The 17539-nt window shown below is 44.9% G+C and overlaps 1 protein-coding gene across 1 annotated transcript in view; it reads right to left on the bottom strand.

Annotated features, from left to right (window-relative positions):
- Positions 1-17539, bottom strand: part of RFTN1 (raftlin, lipid raft linker 1) — a 376685-nt gene that overhangs the window by 284956 nt on the left and 74190 nt on the right. The window contains exon 2 of the mRNA XM_040433534.1: positions 11429-11584. Within this exon, the coding sequence (XP_040289468.1) occupies positions 11429-11573 (145 nt within the window). The 5' untranslated portion in view covers positions 11574-11584. The remainder of the gene's footprint in view (positions 1-11428; positions 11585-17539) is intronic.

The following is a 17539-nucleotide window of genomic DNA, read 5'->3' as shown; positions in this document are numbered from 1 at the left end:
GGTCTAATTGTTACTATTGTGTAGAGACCTCACAGAGGACCCCATACACATTAGTGTTTTGCCGAGAACGGCGGCTTCGGGTGACTGTCTAATGCGTATGGGGAGCACCCAATTCTCCCCAACAGATGATGTCGGAGCAGGATCGAGTGAAGTGAATATTTTCAACCCGATCCTTTTGTTCTCCCTGGAGATAAGCCACCGCCAGATGTCTATAGAAGCATCTTTCTCCTCTCTCCCCATTAAATACATATACACATTCGGCAGGAAGGTAGCCATTTGGCTGACAGCTATTGAATGTGTATGGCCGCCTTAAATGGTCACCAACTATTCACACAACTTTGCATAGATGAATAGTACAATCGATCACAAGAAACTCTGTATTATGTTCTATCAGAAATGTTTAGTTCTCCTGTTATCAGCGGTGTACCAGCTTCCCTATATTCCCATATTATACATTGATGTATAATATGGAACCGAAGCCAAGTTCAGAGGTTTTCCACTTTAAAAATCAACTACCGAAGTTATTCAACTAAGTCACACGCGACTTCGTGAATAACTTCCTTCAGCTCATCGGAGCCCATACATTCTAATAATGTACGGAGATGGATCTCTGTACAGTATTATTGCGACGTTTTGAACTAAGTGACTTTGGATTAAGCATCTGAAGCTCTCACTTCGCTCAACTCTTAATCAGCAGTTTTTCACTGACCGCTGGTGACATGCACTATTTTGGTCCAACATGTGGACTAAACGTGCCCATTGAAGTCTATGGGTCTGTGAAAAACCACTGACACAACACAGATGGCATCTGTCCGTTTTTCACTGACCACTGATAGGAGAGGCTCTGGAAATTAGTTTTCAGCTGAGCAGTGTCCGTGGAACACGCAAAAGAACGGGACACATGGACGAAACATGCATCCTTCACAGACAACTTCAAACACGAAACACAGAAGGATATTCCAAACAGACACGGAAATGTGAACAAGGCCTCATAATGGAGTCAGGAGACAGCAGTTGGTGAAGGAGTTTTTGGTGATGGTCCACAAATCCAACTTAAACACACACTGAACACACTACAGTAGGCTTTGCGCTCATCTGAACATAAACTTGCAGAGAACAATGACATATAGCTATGGGTGGATTTACAAAAACAAAGGAAACCGGACAACATACTTTCGGAACTGTTAGTTTAGTTTATACGTTCTTGGCAAGTGCACTTTTTAACCTATAGCATGACATGCATATAGAAATACCATGTCCTCCGCATCCCAATAAGTGTCTCCTTGTGCTGTCACTTCCCAAATCACAAGCAGATGCTCATGAGGAGAACAGATGTAGCAAAACTTCGGAAACTGACATTTTGAAATGTGGGTAAGTTTTAATGCCAAAGCTGTCTCTGATCCTGGCATTGTTGACTTGAGCAAAAGTACAAGAATCATTTCCTGTCCAAGTTTACAACAACGAGCGTAACGTAAAATAATTGCAAATTCAAAATCTGCTGGATAGGGAAAAAAAAGCTCTCTGAATATAATAATACCGAAATCATCAAATCTGTCTTTTGTTCATGACATGTACACAAAAAAAAAAAAATGTGCCCATGGCAAGTGAAAGCATTGCCTGCTCTCTGACAATACCTGGGATGAAAAATAAGGAAGCAAAAAGAAAAGAAGGAATAAAAATAGGCTTTTATTCAAGAAAGCATGTCTGGAAATCCTACTGTCAGTACACAGTTATTCATTCCAAACACGACTATAACAGGACTGTCATTTCTACAAGATACCTATGCGCTATTACAAAAATTGCCCAGTTTAAGTCATTAAGTGCACTTTGGCATCAGCTATGCCAGAATATGTGATTCCAGGGCTATTTGCCCCAAAATCAGAGTAGAGTCCTGCTTTGCTAGATTACACATCATTTTCAGCATGTTAAGTGGAAAAATCCTATGTATTATTCCCCTGACTGACAATATGCAGCACATCAATGTGGACATAGCACACTTCATACTCCCTCCATTATAGAGATTACTTGTAAGGGTCACAGATTAGTACAATTAAAAGGGTTATCCCATGATTATTGTAAAAATTGAAAATTAGGCATAATATACAGTTGGGTCCATAAATATTGGGACATCGACACAATTCTAACATTTTTGGCTCTATACACAAACCACAATGGATTTGAAATTAAATGAACAAGATGTCCTTTAACTGCAGACTGTCAGCTTTAATTTGAGGGTATTTACATCCAAATCAGGTGAACGGTGCAGGAATTACAACCGTTTGCATATGTGCCTCCCACTTGTTAAGGAACCAAAAGTAATGGGACAATTGTCTTCTCAGATGTTCCATGGCTAGGTGTGTGTTATTCCCTCATTATCCCAATTACAATGAGCAGATAAAAGGTCCAGAGTTCATTTCAAGTGTGCTATTCGCATTTGGAATCTGTTGCTGTCAACTCTCAAGATGAGATCCAAAGAGCTGTCACTATCAGTGAAGCAAGCCATCATTAGGCTGAAAAAACAAACAAACCCATCAGAGAGATAGCAAAAACATTAGCCGTGGCCAAAACAACTGTTTGGAACATTCTTAAAAAGAAGAAATGCACCGGTGAGCTCAGCAACACCAAAAGACTCGAAAGACCACGGAAAACAACTGTGGTGGATAACCGAAGAATTCTTTCCCTGGTAAAGAAAACACCCTTCACAATAGTTGGCCAGATCAAGAACACTCTCCAGGAGGTAGGTGTATGTGTGTCAAAGTCAACAATCAAGAGAAGACTTCACCAGAGTGAATACAGAGGGTTCACCACAAGATGTAAACCATTGGTGAGCCTCAAAAACAGGAAGGCCAGATTAGAGTTTGCCAAACGACATCTAAAAAAGCCTTCACAGTTCTGGAACAACATCCTGTGGACAGATGAGACCAAGATCAACTTGTACCAGAGTGATGGGAAGAGAAGAGTATGGAGAAGGAAAGGAACTGCTCATGATCCTAAGCAGACCACCTCATCAGTGAAGCATGGTGGTGGTAGTGTCATGGCGTGGGCATGTATGGCTGCCAATGGAACTGGTTCTCTTGTATTTATTGATGATGTGACTGCTGACAAAAGCAGTAGGATGGATTCTGAAGTGTTTTGGGCAATATTATCTGTTTATATTCAGCCAAATGCTTCAGAACTCATTGGACGGCGCTTCACAGTGCAGATGGACAATGACCCAAAGCATACTGCAAAAGCGACCAAAGAGTTTTTTAAGGGAAAGACATGGAATGTTATGCAATGGTCAAGTCAATCACCTGACCTGAATCCGATTGAGCATGCATTTCACTTGCTGAAGGGAAAATGCCCCAAGAACAAGCAGGAACTGAAGACAGTTGCAGTAGAGGCCTGGCAGAGCATCACCAGGGATGAAACTCAGCATCTGGTGATGTCTATGCATTCCAGACTTCAGGCTGTAATTGACTGCAAAGGATTTGCAACCAAGTATTAAAAAGTGAAAGTTTGATTTATGATTATTATTCTGTCCCATTACTTTTGGTCCCTTAACAAGTGGGAGGCACATATGCAAACTGTTGTAATTCCTGCACCGTTCACCTGATTTGGATGTAAATTACCCTCAAATTAAAGCTGACAGTCTGCAGGTAAAGCATGAATGGAGGTGGTCGTGCATGCGCAGCTTCTCTCCACTCACTTAGGGGGTCCTGTTCTGGACATAGGTGACGGACGGTCCCAGAGCTGGGACCTGCACCTATATGACATTGGCGGCATATCCCAGCGATACACCACCAATGTCTCAGATAAGATAACCCCTTTAAAGCTTCATTTAAACAGGGAAATCATTATGTATGTGAAGTATATGCAGACAAACAATTGTATATGGTTGAAGGTTAAACAACTGTTGAGTGGATTGTGTAGGACTGTTTTGCAGCCATATTTACTACTACTACTACAGCAGTTTAAAATGGCCATAAATGTTCAATGACGCAGGGTGAATGGTGTTTCTTTGAAAATTTCAAACATGGCCAACTCAAACAATTTCAGTCCAAAACGCGGGTTATTAAATGACCCCCTTAGTTTATACGACATAAGCTTTTCATGTGAACATAGCTCTAGTTTCCATTTCTTAAATCATGTGTACTGTACTTTTGAAGAATGCATGATAAAACAACATCTAGTCAATCAATGTTTATTATACTGGGGGGGGGCACACTGTGCCACCAATGTTTATTATACTGGGGGGGTGCACTGTGCCACCAATGTTTATTATACTGGGGGGGCACACTGTGCCACCAATGTTTATTATACTGGGGTGTTGGGGGGGGCACACTGCGCCACCAATGTTTATTATACTGGGGGGGTGCACTGTGCCACCAATGTTTATTATACTGGGGGGGCACACTGTGCCACCAATGTTTATTATACTGGGGTGTTGGGGGGGCACACTGCGCCACCAATGTTTATTATACTGGGGGGGTGCACTGTGCCACCAATGTTTATTATACTGGGGGGGCACACTGCGCCACCAATGTTTATTATACTGGGGTGTTGGGGGGGGCGCACTGCACCACCAATGTTTATTATACTGGGGTGTATATAATGTTTATTATATTGACCTTCTACTATGCATTCTGTATTAAAGAATGCTATTATTTCCCCTTGTAACCATGTTATAAGGGAAAATAATACAGTGAATAGACTTTCATCCTAGCAACCGTGCATGAAAATCGCACCGCATCCGCACTTGCTTGCGGATGCTTGCGATTTTCACGCAGCCCCATTAACTTCTATGGGGCCTGCATTGCGTGAAAAATCCACAATATAGAGCATGCTGCGATTTTCACGCAACACACAAGTCATGTGTGAAAATCACCGCTCATGTGCACAGCCCCATAGAAGTGAATGGGTCCGGATTCAGTTCGGGTGCATTCCGATATTTTGAATGCCGGATCCGGCACTAATACATTCCTATGGGGAAAAATGCCGGATCCGGCATTCAGGCAAATCTTCAGTTTTTTTCGCCGGAGATAAAACCGTAGCATGCTACGGTTTTCTCTTTTGCCTGATCAGTCAAAATTACTGAACTAAAGACATCCTGATGCATCCTGAACGGATTACTCTCCATTCTGAATGCATGGGGATATGCCTGATCAGTTCTTTTCTGGTATAGAGCCCCTAGGACGGAACTCTATGCCGGAAATGAAAAACGCTAGTGTGGAAGTACCCTAAAATATTAAGTTTAAATCCCCCTTTCCCAATTTTACATATAAAATATATAAACAATAAATAAATAAACATAATTACATAGCGCTGCGTCCGAAAAGTCCAAACTATTAAATTATTAAAAAATATCTCCTATGCAGGATTTTTTTTTGCGCAGTATTTATGGTGACGAAAGCGAATAAAAAATTTTGTATCGAAACAACCCTACGCCGATCTGATCGGCGTAGCGTTGTCACGATACCAAAATTTTGATTCGCTTTCGATTTGGCGACTAAAAATTTGATTTGGCTCCTAAATTTTTCAGTTCAGGAGCCAATGGCTACTAGGTATTTTTTTTAGTCTGGAGCACTGAAACAGTAACCCTCAGTTCAGACCTGAGCGTTTTACAGCGCGTTCCTACGCGCTGTAAAACGCTCAACAAGGAGAAACCAATGCTTCCCTATGGGAATGGTTCTCACCTGGGCGTTTTACAGCGCGTACGATCGCGCTGTAAACCGCCCGACGCTCAAACAAGTACATGAGCGTTTTTTTGGGCGTTTGTCGCGCGTTCCCGTACATAGACTTTCGGGAACGCGCGACAATGTGTGTTCACTTGTCTCTGTATGCGCGCTTGTAAACGCCCGTACAATCGCGCATACAGAGCGCTCCTTTCAGAACGCTCTGGTGTGAACCCAGCGTTAGGCTTCTTTCACACGGGCGTCCCGGATTTGCTCCGGATGCGTCGCGTGTGCACTGCGGGAAAACCGTGCGAGTAGGCATGCAATTGCAGTCAGTTTTGACTGCGATTGTGTTCCGATGTTGTTTTTTCCACACGAGTGCAATGGGTTTTGCACGCGCGTGAGAAAGAACTGAGTGAGGTACCCAGACCCGAACCCGGACTTCTTCACTGTAGTTCAGGTTTGGGTTAGGTGTTCTATTCATTTTATTATTTTCCCTTATAACATGGTTATAAAGGAAAATAATAGCATTCTTAATACAGAATGCTTACTAAAATGTGCCTTGAGGGGTTAAAAAAATTTATAAAAATGAACTCACCTCATCCTCTTGTTCGAGCAGCCGGCATTGTCTTCTTTCTTCTTCTGTCAGGACCTGCAAAAGGACCTTTGATGACATAATCACGCTCACCACGTGGTGAGCGCGGTGACATCAGCGCAGGTCCTGCTGAATGAAGATAGAAGATTACATAAAAGGTCCTTTTGCAGGTCCTGAAAGAAGCAGCAGCAAAAAGACGATGCCGGCTGCACGAACAAGAGGATGAGGTGAGTTAATTTTTTTTATTTTTTAACCCCTCAATCTACATTTTAGTAAGCATTCTGTATTAAGAATGCTATTATTTTCCCTTATAACCATGTTATAAGGGAAAATAATACAGTGAATACACTTTAATGGGGTCTGGGGATGCTTTCATCCCTATAATCTCCTAGCAAACCAATGCGTGAAAATCGCTATGCATCCGAACTTGCTTGCGGATGCTTGCGATTTTCACGCAGACCCATTAATTTCTATGGGGCCTGCGTTGCGTGAAAAACACAGAATATAGAACATGTTACGATTTTCACACAACGCACAAGTGATGCGCGAAAATCACTGCTCATCTGAACAGCCCCATTGAAGTGAATGGGTCCGGATTCATTGTGGGTGCAATGCGTTCACCTCACGCATTGCACCCGCACGGAATTCTCGCCCTTGTGAAAGGGGCCTTAGGAACCATCAGTGAAAAACGCACTGCATCCGCACTTGCATTTTTAACTGAAGCCCCATTCACTTCTATGGAGCCAGGGCTGCGTGAAAAACGCTGAATATGGCCGAATGCACACGGCCGTGTTCCGCGGCCGTGAGCGGTCCGTGGTATGCCGGGCTGGATTCCTGCTGACAGCAGGAGCGTACAGCGTCATTGGTTGCTATGACGCCGTGCGCTTCATGCCGCCGCTGCACTACAGTAATACACTCGTATGATCTATACCAGTGTATTACTGTAGTGCAGCGGCGGCATGAAGCGCACGGCGTCATAGCAACCAATGACGCCGTGCACTCCTGCTGTCAGCAGGAATCCAGCCCGGCATACCACGGACCGCTCACGGCCGCGGAACACGGCCCTGTGCATGAGGCCTATAGAACTGATGCGTGAAAAAAAATGCTCATGTACACAGACCCATTGACATGAATGGGTCAGGATTCAGTGCGGGTGCTATGCGTTCACGTCACGCATTGCACTCGCGTGGAAAACTCGCTCTTGTGAAAGGGGCCTAAGGAGCCAGAATGAATCTGGGCTGTCGTGATTAGCATTCTGAAGACATTATCTAACTCATATAAATGGCATGTAATATAATACAGAAATCTACCATTCTCAGCACACCACTAAGTAACTAAAGTCATTTCCTGTACAAGAAACAAAATAGGAGAATTGCTGCATTGCATGTGAGTCACTGGACAAACCAGCCATGTACTGTACTTATTACACTAAAGACCATAAAAAGGACACTATGCCATATAAACAGTTACACGACAAAAAAACAAGATGTTGGCAATGGAAAAAATGCTGCATTGTCAAACAGACACAGTACACAATGTTACTGATCCCAGATGCCTCTGATGTCTGCGGACTCCACAAGAAAAATAAAGAAATGTACGATTCATTAAGTAAAGCCTCTGTTACTTCTGAAAGTCACTGCAAACAAGACACTACAAACTGTAGTACACATAATACAGACTGAAAAATAATGTGAAAGAATTTTCCTTGATGAAGCACTCCCACAAAAATCTTTACTCTCTGACCCATTAGAAAGGTACATGATATAAATTGTAGTGAAGGTAATCTTCTTACCAGTGACTGTATTTGGGAGTTATAACCTCCCTACTGATCCTCAGCTATGTCATGTGACCAACACTCTGATCTACAACTGACTCGGGACAGGAAGTCAGAGACTGACATTGAGGCTCCCATGGAAATACATAAAGAAACTGGCTTCCTGTCCACACATAAGATGCTGTGTTATTTGGAAAGTCAGAGTATTGTTCACACGACACAACTGAAAATCAGTAGGGAGGTTATAACTCAGAAATACAGTCATTGGTAAGAGGATAACCTTCACTACAGTTTACTTCATGTACCTTCATAACAGGTCAGAGAATTACATTTTTTGTGGGAGTGCTTCTTTAACTAATCAAAGCGGCTCATTCTGTATGATAAATATGCAGCATTTTTAGTTGGCTAAAAGTTTATGGCAATATTTTAGCCCACATCATTTAAGTCACACCTTCTTTTCCACTAAGCCATGCCCCTTGTCAGGTGGGGTGCAAAAACGGTCTAAAATACTTAGTATGTATGCTACAATTCTGGTGCATTTTTATTTGTAAGGCATCATGCACACAACCATAGTTTTGCAAAGGTATCTCCCAAGGATACAGAACCATCTCAATAGTACCACCAGACAGTGGCTCCCTATCTGACTTTTTAACAAGCCTTGGGACATGACAAGGGAAAATAGCCAAGCAAAATATCAATTTGTATAAAGACTTATCTCCATACAGGGCTGGTCTCTTTAAGTAGAGCCAGTATACTACCTAAGCTACATCCAAGGCATTGCACTCAGCCAGCCAGAATCCTATTCTGTACTGATGAGGGGAAACCACCCTGAAACATCTGTCTATGAATGGATATTTTGCTTGGATAATTTTCTCTTCTCATGTCCCAAGGCTGGTTAAAAAGTCAGATTTTGATGCAAAGGGAGCCACTTCCATAAGGTGGCGCTAGTGAGATGGTTCTCTTTCCTTGGGAGATACTCTTTGCATATTGTTTTCTCATGGGGAATTGCCAAAACATCTCCATACCCCGGAGTACTTCCAGTAATTTTCCATACTGGGCTGGTCTCTATAAGAAGAACCAGTATACTACCTTAGCTGCATTCAAGGCATTGCACTCAGCTAAAATCCTACTCTGTACTGATGAGTGGCTGTCTATGGATGGATATCTGACTAGGCTATTTTCCCTTGTCATGTCCCAAAGATTGTTAAAAAGTCAGATTTTGACTCTTGGGGAGCCACTTCCACAAGGTGGGACTAACCTCTAGATGTAAAAAGAATCAATATTTCCATTCACTGACACCAAAAGAGACTATTGGAACCATAAAACTAGTTTTTCCCCCCAATTCCACCACATTTGGAATATCACCAGATCTTATGCATTAATAAATGGTGCAAATAGAAAAAAACAACTTGTCCCGCAACAAACAATGCCTCATACACCTATGAAAAAGAAAAAAATGGAAACTCGCAGTGTCCTTAAGGCTACTTTCACACTTGCGGCAGAACGGATCCGACAGGCTGTTCACCATGTCGGATCCGTCCTTCCGCTATTTCGCCGTGCCGCCGCTCCCTCCCCATTGACTATAATGGGGACGGGGGCGGAGCTCCAGCGCAGTACGGCGGTGCACGGCGAAAGCCGCCGGACTAAAAAGTCCTGCATGTCCAACGGAAGGACAGACATGACATGGTGAACAGCCTGTCGGATCCGTCCTGCCGCAAGTGTGAAAGTACCCTAAGGAGGTTAAGCAACATTTGTGACTTTCAGAATGTTGCAAAAAAAACTTGCAAAGCCATGCCACACAACTCCCTGGATTACTTGCAAAGAAATAGTTGCAACTATATTGCAACATAACATAGTAAAGGTACTTTCACACTTGCATCAAAGTTTTCCGGTATTGAGTTCCATCCTAGGGGCTCAATACCGGGGAAAAAACTGATCAGTTTTATCCTAATGCATTCTGAATGGAGAGCAATCCGTTCAGGATGCATCAGGAAGTCTTCAGTTCAGACCTTTTATGGTATTTGGACGGAGAAAATACCGCAGCATGCTGCATTTTTCTCTCCGGCCAAAAATCCTGAACACTTGCCAGAATGCCGGATACGGCATTTTCTTCCATGCGCAGACCTTTAAAAATGTAAAAAAATAAAAATAAATTCCGGATACGTTTTTCTGGATGACACTGGAGAAACAGATCCTGTATTGCAATGCATTTGTGAGACGGATCCGCATCCGGATCAGTCTACAAATGGTTTCCGTTTGCATGCAGATTGCCGGAACTGCCTGCCGGGATCCAGCAACACAAGTGAGAAAGTACCCTTACACAGTAACATAGTTACTATACTATAGGCTAACTTCTTGCAGCAAATTTATTATTACCATTTGATGCAACGGACCGCACCAAGTCGGATCTAAAAGATGTAGAGAAATACAAATGCTGGGATAAATACCCCCCATGAGCTTTAAGGCAAAGGACACCATAGGGGCACTTTTTTATTATCGCACTGTACTAATTTTGCTCTTAAAATAAATTTTTCTATTGGTCTTCTACAGCTTTCCAATCGCTTTTCTTCTACAGCTTTCAGTTTCAAAGCATTTACAGACTAGCAAGCCCTCTGCTTCACACTAAATCAATCAGAGAACTTCCCTTACACCTCGATCAGTAGCCCTTATCTCTACTTTCCTAACAGCTCATAAACATCCAATATAGCTAAATTGTTATTAGTATATTAAAAATGTTGCTTTAATGAGTGCTTAAGAGCTGTCAGGAGTTCCAAGATATGGGCTACAGAACCAGCTAACAGAGCAGCTCTCTGACAGCTGTAGATGGAAAAACTGCTGAAAACATTTAATAAAGACCAATTAAAAAGGATTTTTTAGCCCAAGATAAGTAGAATGCAATAATAGAAAAAAAAGGTTCCCAAAGTATATATTTTTTTAATTTGTACTTCCAGGTTTTTAACAAATTTCAATTTTTTTTTAAACATGGAGGAAGTCTACATCAGGAAATGCTGGTAATATTTTTTGCACATTTTCCAAAAATAATAGCTACTTAGTGCTGTTACACATTTTTCAGAATGCTAAGGGCTTGTTCACATCAATCCCAGTTATTTCCATCATTCTGCTCCATTATAGGAGCAGAACGAAAATAACGGAAGTGCCGGCTCCGGAACATAACTGTAACTGAATGTTGGTGAATGGACCCCACTGACTACAATGAGGTCTGTTCCCTTTCGGGGTGCCGGTCTACAAGCAGGACCTTTTTCTGATGTTTTTGACACAATCTGCAATGGAGGCCCCAAATGGACCCGCCAACGCGTATATAAACAAACCCTAAGCTGAGGTGGACATATAAAAGCGTTACTATGTAGGACTACAATGAATTTTGAAGAACGAACATCGGCTTACCTTGGACGATTGTCGTAAAGTCCACATAACGGTACTCATAAGACACATCTATCTTGGTTTCAACATGTGGTCGCTTCAACGTTGAATATATGTTTCCTGGTCTTTTCTCGTCAAATTTCTCAAACTTGTTTAATCCACAGCCCATTGTATCAGGTGCTAAAATGAAAAATATTTATAAATCAATCCATAGTAATAAAAAAAAAATTATATTTAATAGCAACTTTAATCATTTACGAATCAACATAATAAAAATAAAGTAGGTATTGTTCCTAAGCGCTTGTTTTTGTGATGTAAAGTTCACAACTCTTGTGACAAAAACTAGAAACCAGAATTGAAAACTAATAGTTCCAGATTTCCCAAAGCAGCCCTAAAGAGGAACTGGCTTATAATTAACAAACGTCATTTGTACTACAGGACACAACATCTTCTGATCTACTGATCTCAAAGGTTGAGAGTCAAACGTTAGGTACATACAAAGCTTTCCTGGAAACAGATTAAATGTAAATGGCAACAGCTTAAAGGAGTTCTTTAGTTTCAGAATATTGATGGCTTATTTGAAAGGACAATGGTGTTCATGAAACTGCTGCAACCTCATTGATGTTTACCGCCATTCCATTTACATAGCAGTGGTAATGCAGGGAAATTACAGCTGTAATTACCCTGCACTGCCGCCACTACAGCATGTCGATGGCATGCGGGTAATCAGAGAAGAGACTGCAGTGCTTGAAAGAGCCACAGCATGCTAAGAGTAGAACTCCTACCAATCTAATACTGATGGCTAGGGATGAGCGAACCCAAACTGTATAGTTCGGGTTCGTACCGAATTTTGGGGTGTCCGTGACACGGACCCGAACCCGAACATTTTCGTAAAAGTCCGGGTTCGGGTTTGGTGTTCGGCGCTTTCTTGGCGCTTTTTGAAAGGCTGCAAAGCAGCCAATCAACAAGCGTCATACTACTTGCCCCAAGAGGCCATCACAGCCTTGCCTACTATTGGCATGTCTGTGATTGACCAGTGCAGCATGTGACCCAGCCTCTATATAAGCTTGGGTCACGTAGCGCTGCACGTCACTCTGCTGATTCAAGCATAGGGAGAGGTTGCTGCTGCGACGTTAGGGCGAGATTAGGCAGATTAACTCCTCCAAAAGACTTAATTCAGTGATTGATCTCCAGCTGTGGAACATTGAAGTGCTGATATTGAATTGCTCACTTTTTTTAGGCTGCCCAGAGCGTTTTTAGATCACTTTTTTCTGGGGTGATCGGCGGCCATTTTGTGGCTTGTGGTGCGCCAGCACAAGCTACCACCAAGTGCATTTAACCATCAATAGTGTGGTTATTTTTTGCTATATCCTACATCAGGTGCAGGCTGAGCCTGTGTCACCCAAGTGCATTTAACCATCAACAGTGTGGTTATTTTTTGGCCATATACTACATCAGGTGCAGGCTGAGCCTGTGTCACCCAAGTGCATTTAACCATCAATAGTGTGGTTATTTTTTGGCCATATACTACATCAGGGGCAAGTTGAGCCTGTCACCCAGCGCCTAAAAAATAGCCCTGACATTTATATTCCTCCAAATCAGTACTGTTTTAGCTGGTCAAGTTATTTGTAGTGACCGTAAAAGCACAGTTTTTGTTCTGGGTTGAAAAAGTATTCCCAAATTTGCCATTTTCAAAATTAGTAGTTTCTGCTATATCAGGCCTACTTTAAATCTATCCCAAAAAGGGTATATTAGATTCAAGGTGCTGATAGTGTCATTCTGAAAAACTTAACACACACGCTACAGTGCAGATACAAGTCTAATTCTGTGATTAAAGGTATACCTGTCACACAGCGCCTAAAAAATAGCCCTGACATTTATATTCCTACAAATCAGTACTGTTTTAGCTGGTCAAATTATTTGTAGTGACTATAAAAGCACAGTTTTTGTTCTGGGTTGAAATAATTTGCCATTTTCAAAATTGTGGTGAACGGGAACAATGAGGAAAACATCTAGTAGGGGACGCGGACGTGGACATGGTCGTGGTGGTGTTAGTGGACCCTCTGGTGCTGGGAGAGGACGTGGCCGTTCTGCCACAGCCACACGTCCTAGTGTACCAACTACCTCAGGTCCCAGTAGCCGCCAGAATTTACAGGGATATTTGGTGGGGCCCAATGCCGTTCTAAGGATGGTAAGGCCTGAGCAGATACAGGCATTAGTCAATTGGGTGGCCGACAGTGCATCCAGCACGTTCACATTATCTCCCACCCAGTCTTCTGCAGAAAGCGCACAGATGGCGCATGAAAACCAAGCCCATCAGTCTGTCACATCACCCCCATGCATATCAGGGAAACTGTCTGAGCCTCAAGTTATGCAGCAGTCTCTTATGCTGTTTGAAGACAGGGTTTCCCAAGGGCATCCACCTAGCCCTTCACTAGGAGTGGAAAAGATAGAATGCACTAACGCACAACCACTTATGTTTCCTGATGATGAGGACATGGGAATACCACCTCAGCACGTCTCTGATGATGACGAAACACAGGTGCCAACTGCTGCGTCTTTCTGCAGTGTGCAGACTGAACAGGAGGTCAGGGGTCAAGACTGGGTGGAAGACGATGCAGGGGACGATGAGGTCCTAGACCCCACATGGAATGAAGGTCGTGCCACTGACTTTCAGAGTTCGGAGGAAGAGGCAGTGGTGAGACCGAGCCAACAGCGTAGCAAAAGAGGGAGCAGTGGGCAAAATCAGAACACCCGCCGCCAAGAGACTCTGCCTGCTACTGACCGCCGCCATCTGGGACCGAGCACCCCAAAGGTAGCTTCAAGGAGTTCCCTGGCATGGCACTTCTTCAAACAATGTGCTGACGACAAGACCCGAGTGGTTTGCACGCTGTGCCATCAGAGCCTGAAGCGAGGCATTAACGTTCTGAACCTTAGCACAACCTGCATGACCAGGCACCTGCATGCATGCAAAGCATGAACTGCAGTGGAGTAAACACCTTAAAAACAAGGAAGTCACTCAGGCTCCCCCTGCTACCTCTTCTGCTGCTGCCGCCTCGGCCTCTTCTGCTGCTGCAGCCTCGGCCTCTTCCTCCGCCTCTGGAGGAACGTTGGCACCTGCCGCCCAGCAAACATGGGATGTACCACCAACACCACCACCTGTGTCACCAAGCATCTCAACCATGTCACACGGCAGCGTTCAGCTCTCCATCTCACAAACATTTGAGAGAAAGCGTAAATTCCCACCTAGCCACCCTCGATCCCTGGCCCTGAATGCCAGCATTTCTAAACTACTGGCCTATGAAATGCTGTCATTTAGGCTGGTGGACACAGACAGCTTCAAACAGCTCATGTCGCTTGCTGTCCCACAGTATGTTGTTCCCAGCCGCCAATACTTCTCCAAGAGAGCCGTGCCTTCCCTGCACAACCAAGTGTCCGATAAAATCAAGTGTGCACTGCGCAACGCCATCTGTGGCAAGGTCCATCTAACCACAGATACGTGGACCAGTAAGCACGGCCAGGGACGCTATATCTCCCTAACTGCACACTGGGTAAATGTAGTGGCGGCTGGGCCCCAGGCGGAGAGCTGTTTGGCGCACGTCCTTCCACCGCCAAGGATCGCAGGGCAACATTCTTTGCCTCCTGTCTCCTCCTCCTCCTACTCAGCTTCCTTCTCCTCTTCTTCCACCTGCTCATCCAGTCAGCCACACACCTTCACCACCAACTTCAGCACAGCCCGGGGTAAACGTCAGCAGGCCGTTCTGAAACTGATATGTTTGGGGGACAGGCCCCACACCGTACAGGAGTTGTGGCGGGGTATAGAACAACAGACCGACGAGTGGTTGCTGCCGGTGAGCCTCAAGCCCGGCCTGGTGGTGTGCGATAATGGGCAAAATCTCGTTGCAGCTCTGGGACTAGCCGGTTTGACGCACAACCTTGCCTGGCGCAAGTGCTGAATTTGGTGGTGCAGAAGTTCATTCGCAACTACCCCGACATGTCAGAGCTGCTGCATAAAGTGCGGGCCGTCTGTTCGCGCTTCCGGCGTTCACACCCTGCCGCTGCTTGCCTGTCTGCGCTACAGCGTAACTTCGGCCTTCCCGGTCACCGCCTCATATGCGACGTGCCCACCAGGTGGAACTCCACCTTGCACATGCTGGACAGACTGTGCGAGCAGCAGCAGGCCATAGTGGAGTTTCAGCTGCAGCACGCACGGGTCAGTCGCACTGCGGAACAGCACCACTTCACCACCAATGACTGGGCCTCCATGCGAGACCTGTGTGCCCTGTTTCGAGTACTCCACCAACATGGCCAGTGGCGATGACGCCGTTATCAGCGTTACAATATCACTTCTATGTCTCCTTGAGAAAACACTTAGGGCGATGATGGAAGAGGAGGTGGCCCAGGAGGAAGAGGAGGAAGAGGGGTCATTTTTAGCACTTTCAGGCCAGTCTCTTCGAAGTGACTCAGAGGGAGGTTTTTTGCAACAGCAGAGGCCAGGTACAAATGTGGCCAGACAGGGCCCACTACTGGAGGATGAGGAGGAGGTGGAGGTGGAGGAGGATGAGGATGAAGCATGTTCACAGCGGGGTGGCACCCAAAGCAGCTCAAGCCCATCACTGGTGCGTGGCTAGGGGGAAACACAGGACGATGACGATACGCCTCCCACAGAGGACAGCTTGTCCTTACCTCTGGGCAGCCTGGCACACATGAGCGACTACATGCTGCAGTGCCTGCGCAACGACAGCAGAGTTGCCCACATTTTAACGTGTGCGGACTACTGGGTTGCCACCCTGCTGGATCCCCGGTACAAAGACAATGTGCCCACCTTACTTCCTACACTGGAGCGTGACAGGAAGATGCGCGAGTACAAGCGCACGTTGGTAGACGCGCTACTGAGAGCATTCCCAAATGTCACAGGGGAACCAGTGGAAGCCCAAGGCAGAGGAGGAGCAAGAGGTCGCCAACGCAGCTGTGTCACGGCCAGCTCCTCTGAGGGCAGGGTTAGCATGGCAGAGATGTGGAAAAGTTTTGTCACCACGCCACAGCTAACTGCACCACCACCTGATACGGAACGTGTTAGCAGGAGGCAACATTTCACTAACATGGTGGAACAGTACCTGTGCACACCCCTCCACGTACTGACTGATGGTTCGGCCCCATTCAACTTCTGGGTCTCCAAATTGTCCACGTGGCCAGAGCTAGCCTTTTATGCCTTGGAGGTGCTGGCCTGCCCGGCGGCCAGCGTTTTGTCTGAACGTGTATTCAGCACGGCAGGGGGCGTCATTACAGACAAACGCAGCCGCCTGTCTACAGCCAATGTGGACAAGCTGACGTTCATAAAAATGAACCAGGCATGGATCCCACAGGACCTGTCCATCCCTTGTGCAGATTAGACATTAACTACCTCCCCTTAACAATATATTATTGTACTCCAGGGCACTTCCTCATTCAATCCTATTTTTATTTTCATTTTACCATTATATTGCCGGGCAACCCAAAGTTGAATGAACCTCTCCTCTGCCTGGGTGCCTGGGCCTAAATATGTGACAGTGGCCTGTTCCAGTGGTGGGTGACGTGAAGCCTGATTCTCTGCTATGACATGAAGACTGATTCTGTGCTGACATGAAGCCAGATTCTCTGTTACGGGACCTCTCTCCTCTGTCTGGGTGCCGGGGCCTAAATGTGTGACAGTGGCCTCTTCCAGTGGTGGGTGACGTGAAGCCTGATTCTCTGCTATGACATGAAGACTGATTCTCTGCTGACATGAAGCCAGATTCTCTGCTATGGCATGAAGAGACTGATTCTCTGCTATGGGACCTCTGTCCAATTGATATTGGTTAATTTATTTTATTTTTTTAAAAATTTTAATTAATTTCCCTATCCACATTTGTTTGCAGGGGATTTACCTACATGTTGCTGCCTTTTGCAGCCCTCAAGCTCTTTCCTGGTCTGTTTTACAGCCTTTTTAGTGCCGAAAAGTTCGGGTCCCCATTGACTTCAATGGGGTTCGGGTTCGGAACGAAGTTCGGGTCGGGTTCGGATCCCGAACCCGAACATTTCCGGGAAGTTCGGCCGAACTTCTCGAACCCGAACATCCAGGTGTTCGCTCAACTCTACTGATGGCCTATCCTTATA

This window comes from Bufo bufo, chromosome 5 (genome assembly GCF_905171765.1).
Source record: "Bufo bufo chromosome 5, aBufBuf1.1, whole genome shotgun sequence".
NCBI lineage: Eukaryota > Metazoa > Chordata > Amphibia > Anura > Bufonidae > Bufo > Bufo bufo.
The sequence above is the reverse complement of the archived record's forward strand: the minus strand, read 5'-3'. Positions and strand labels throughout refer to the sequence as shown.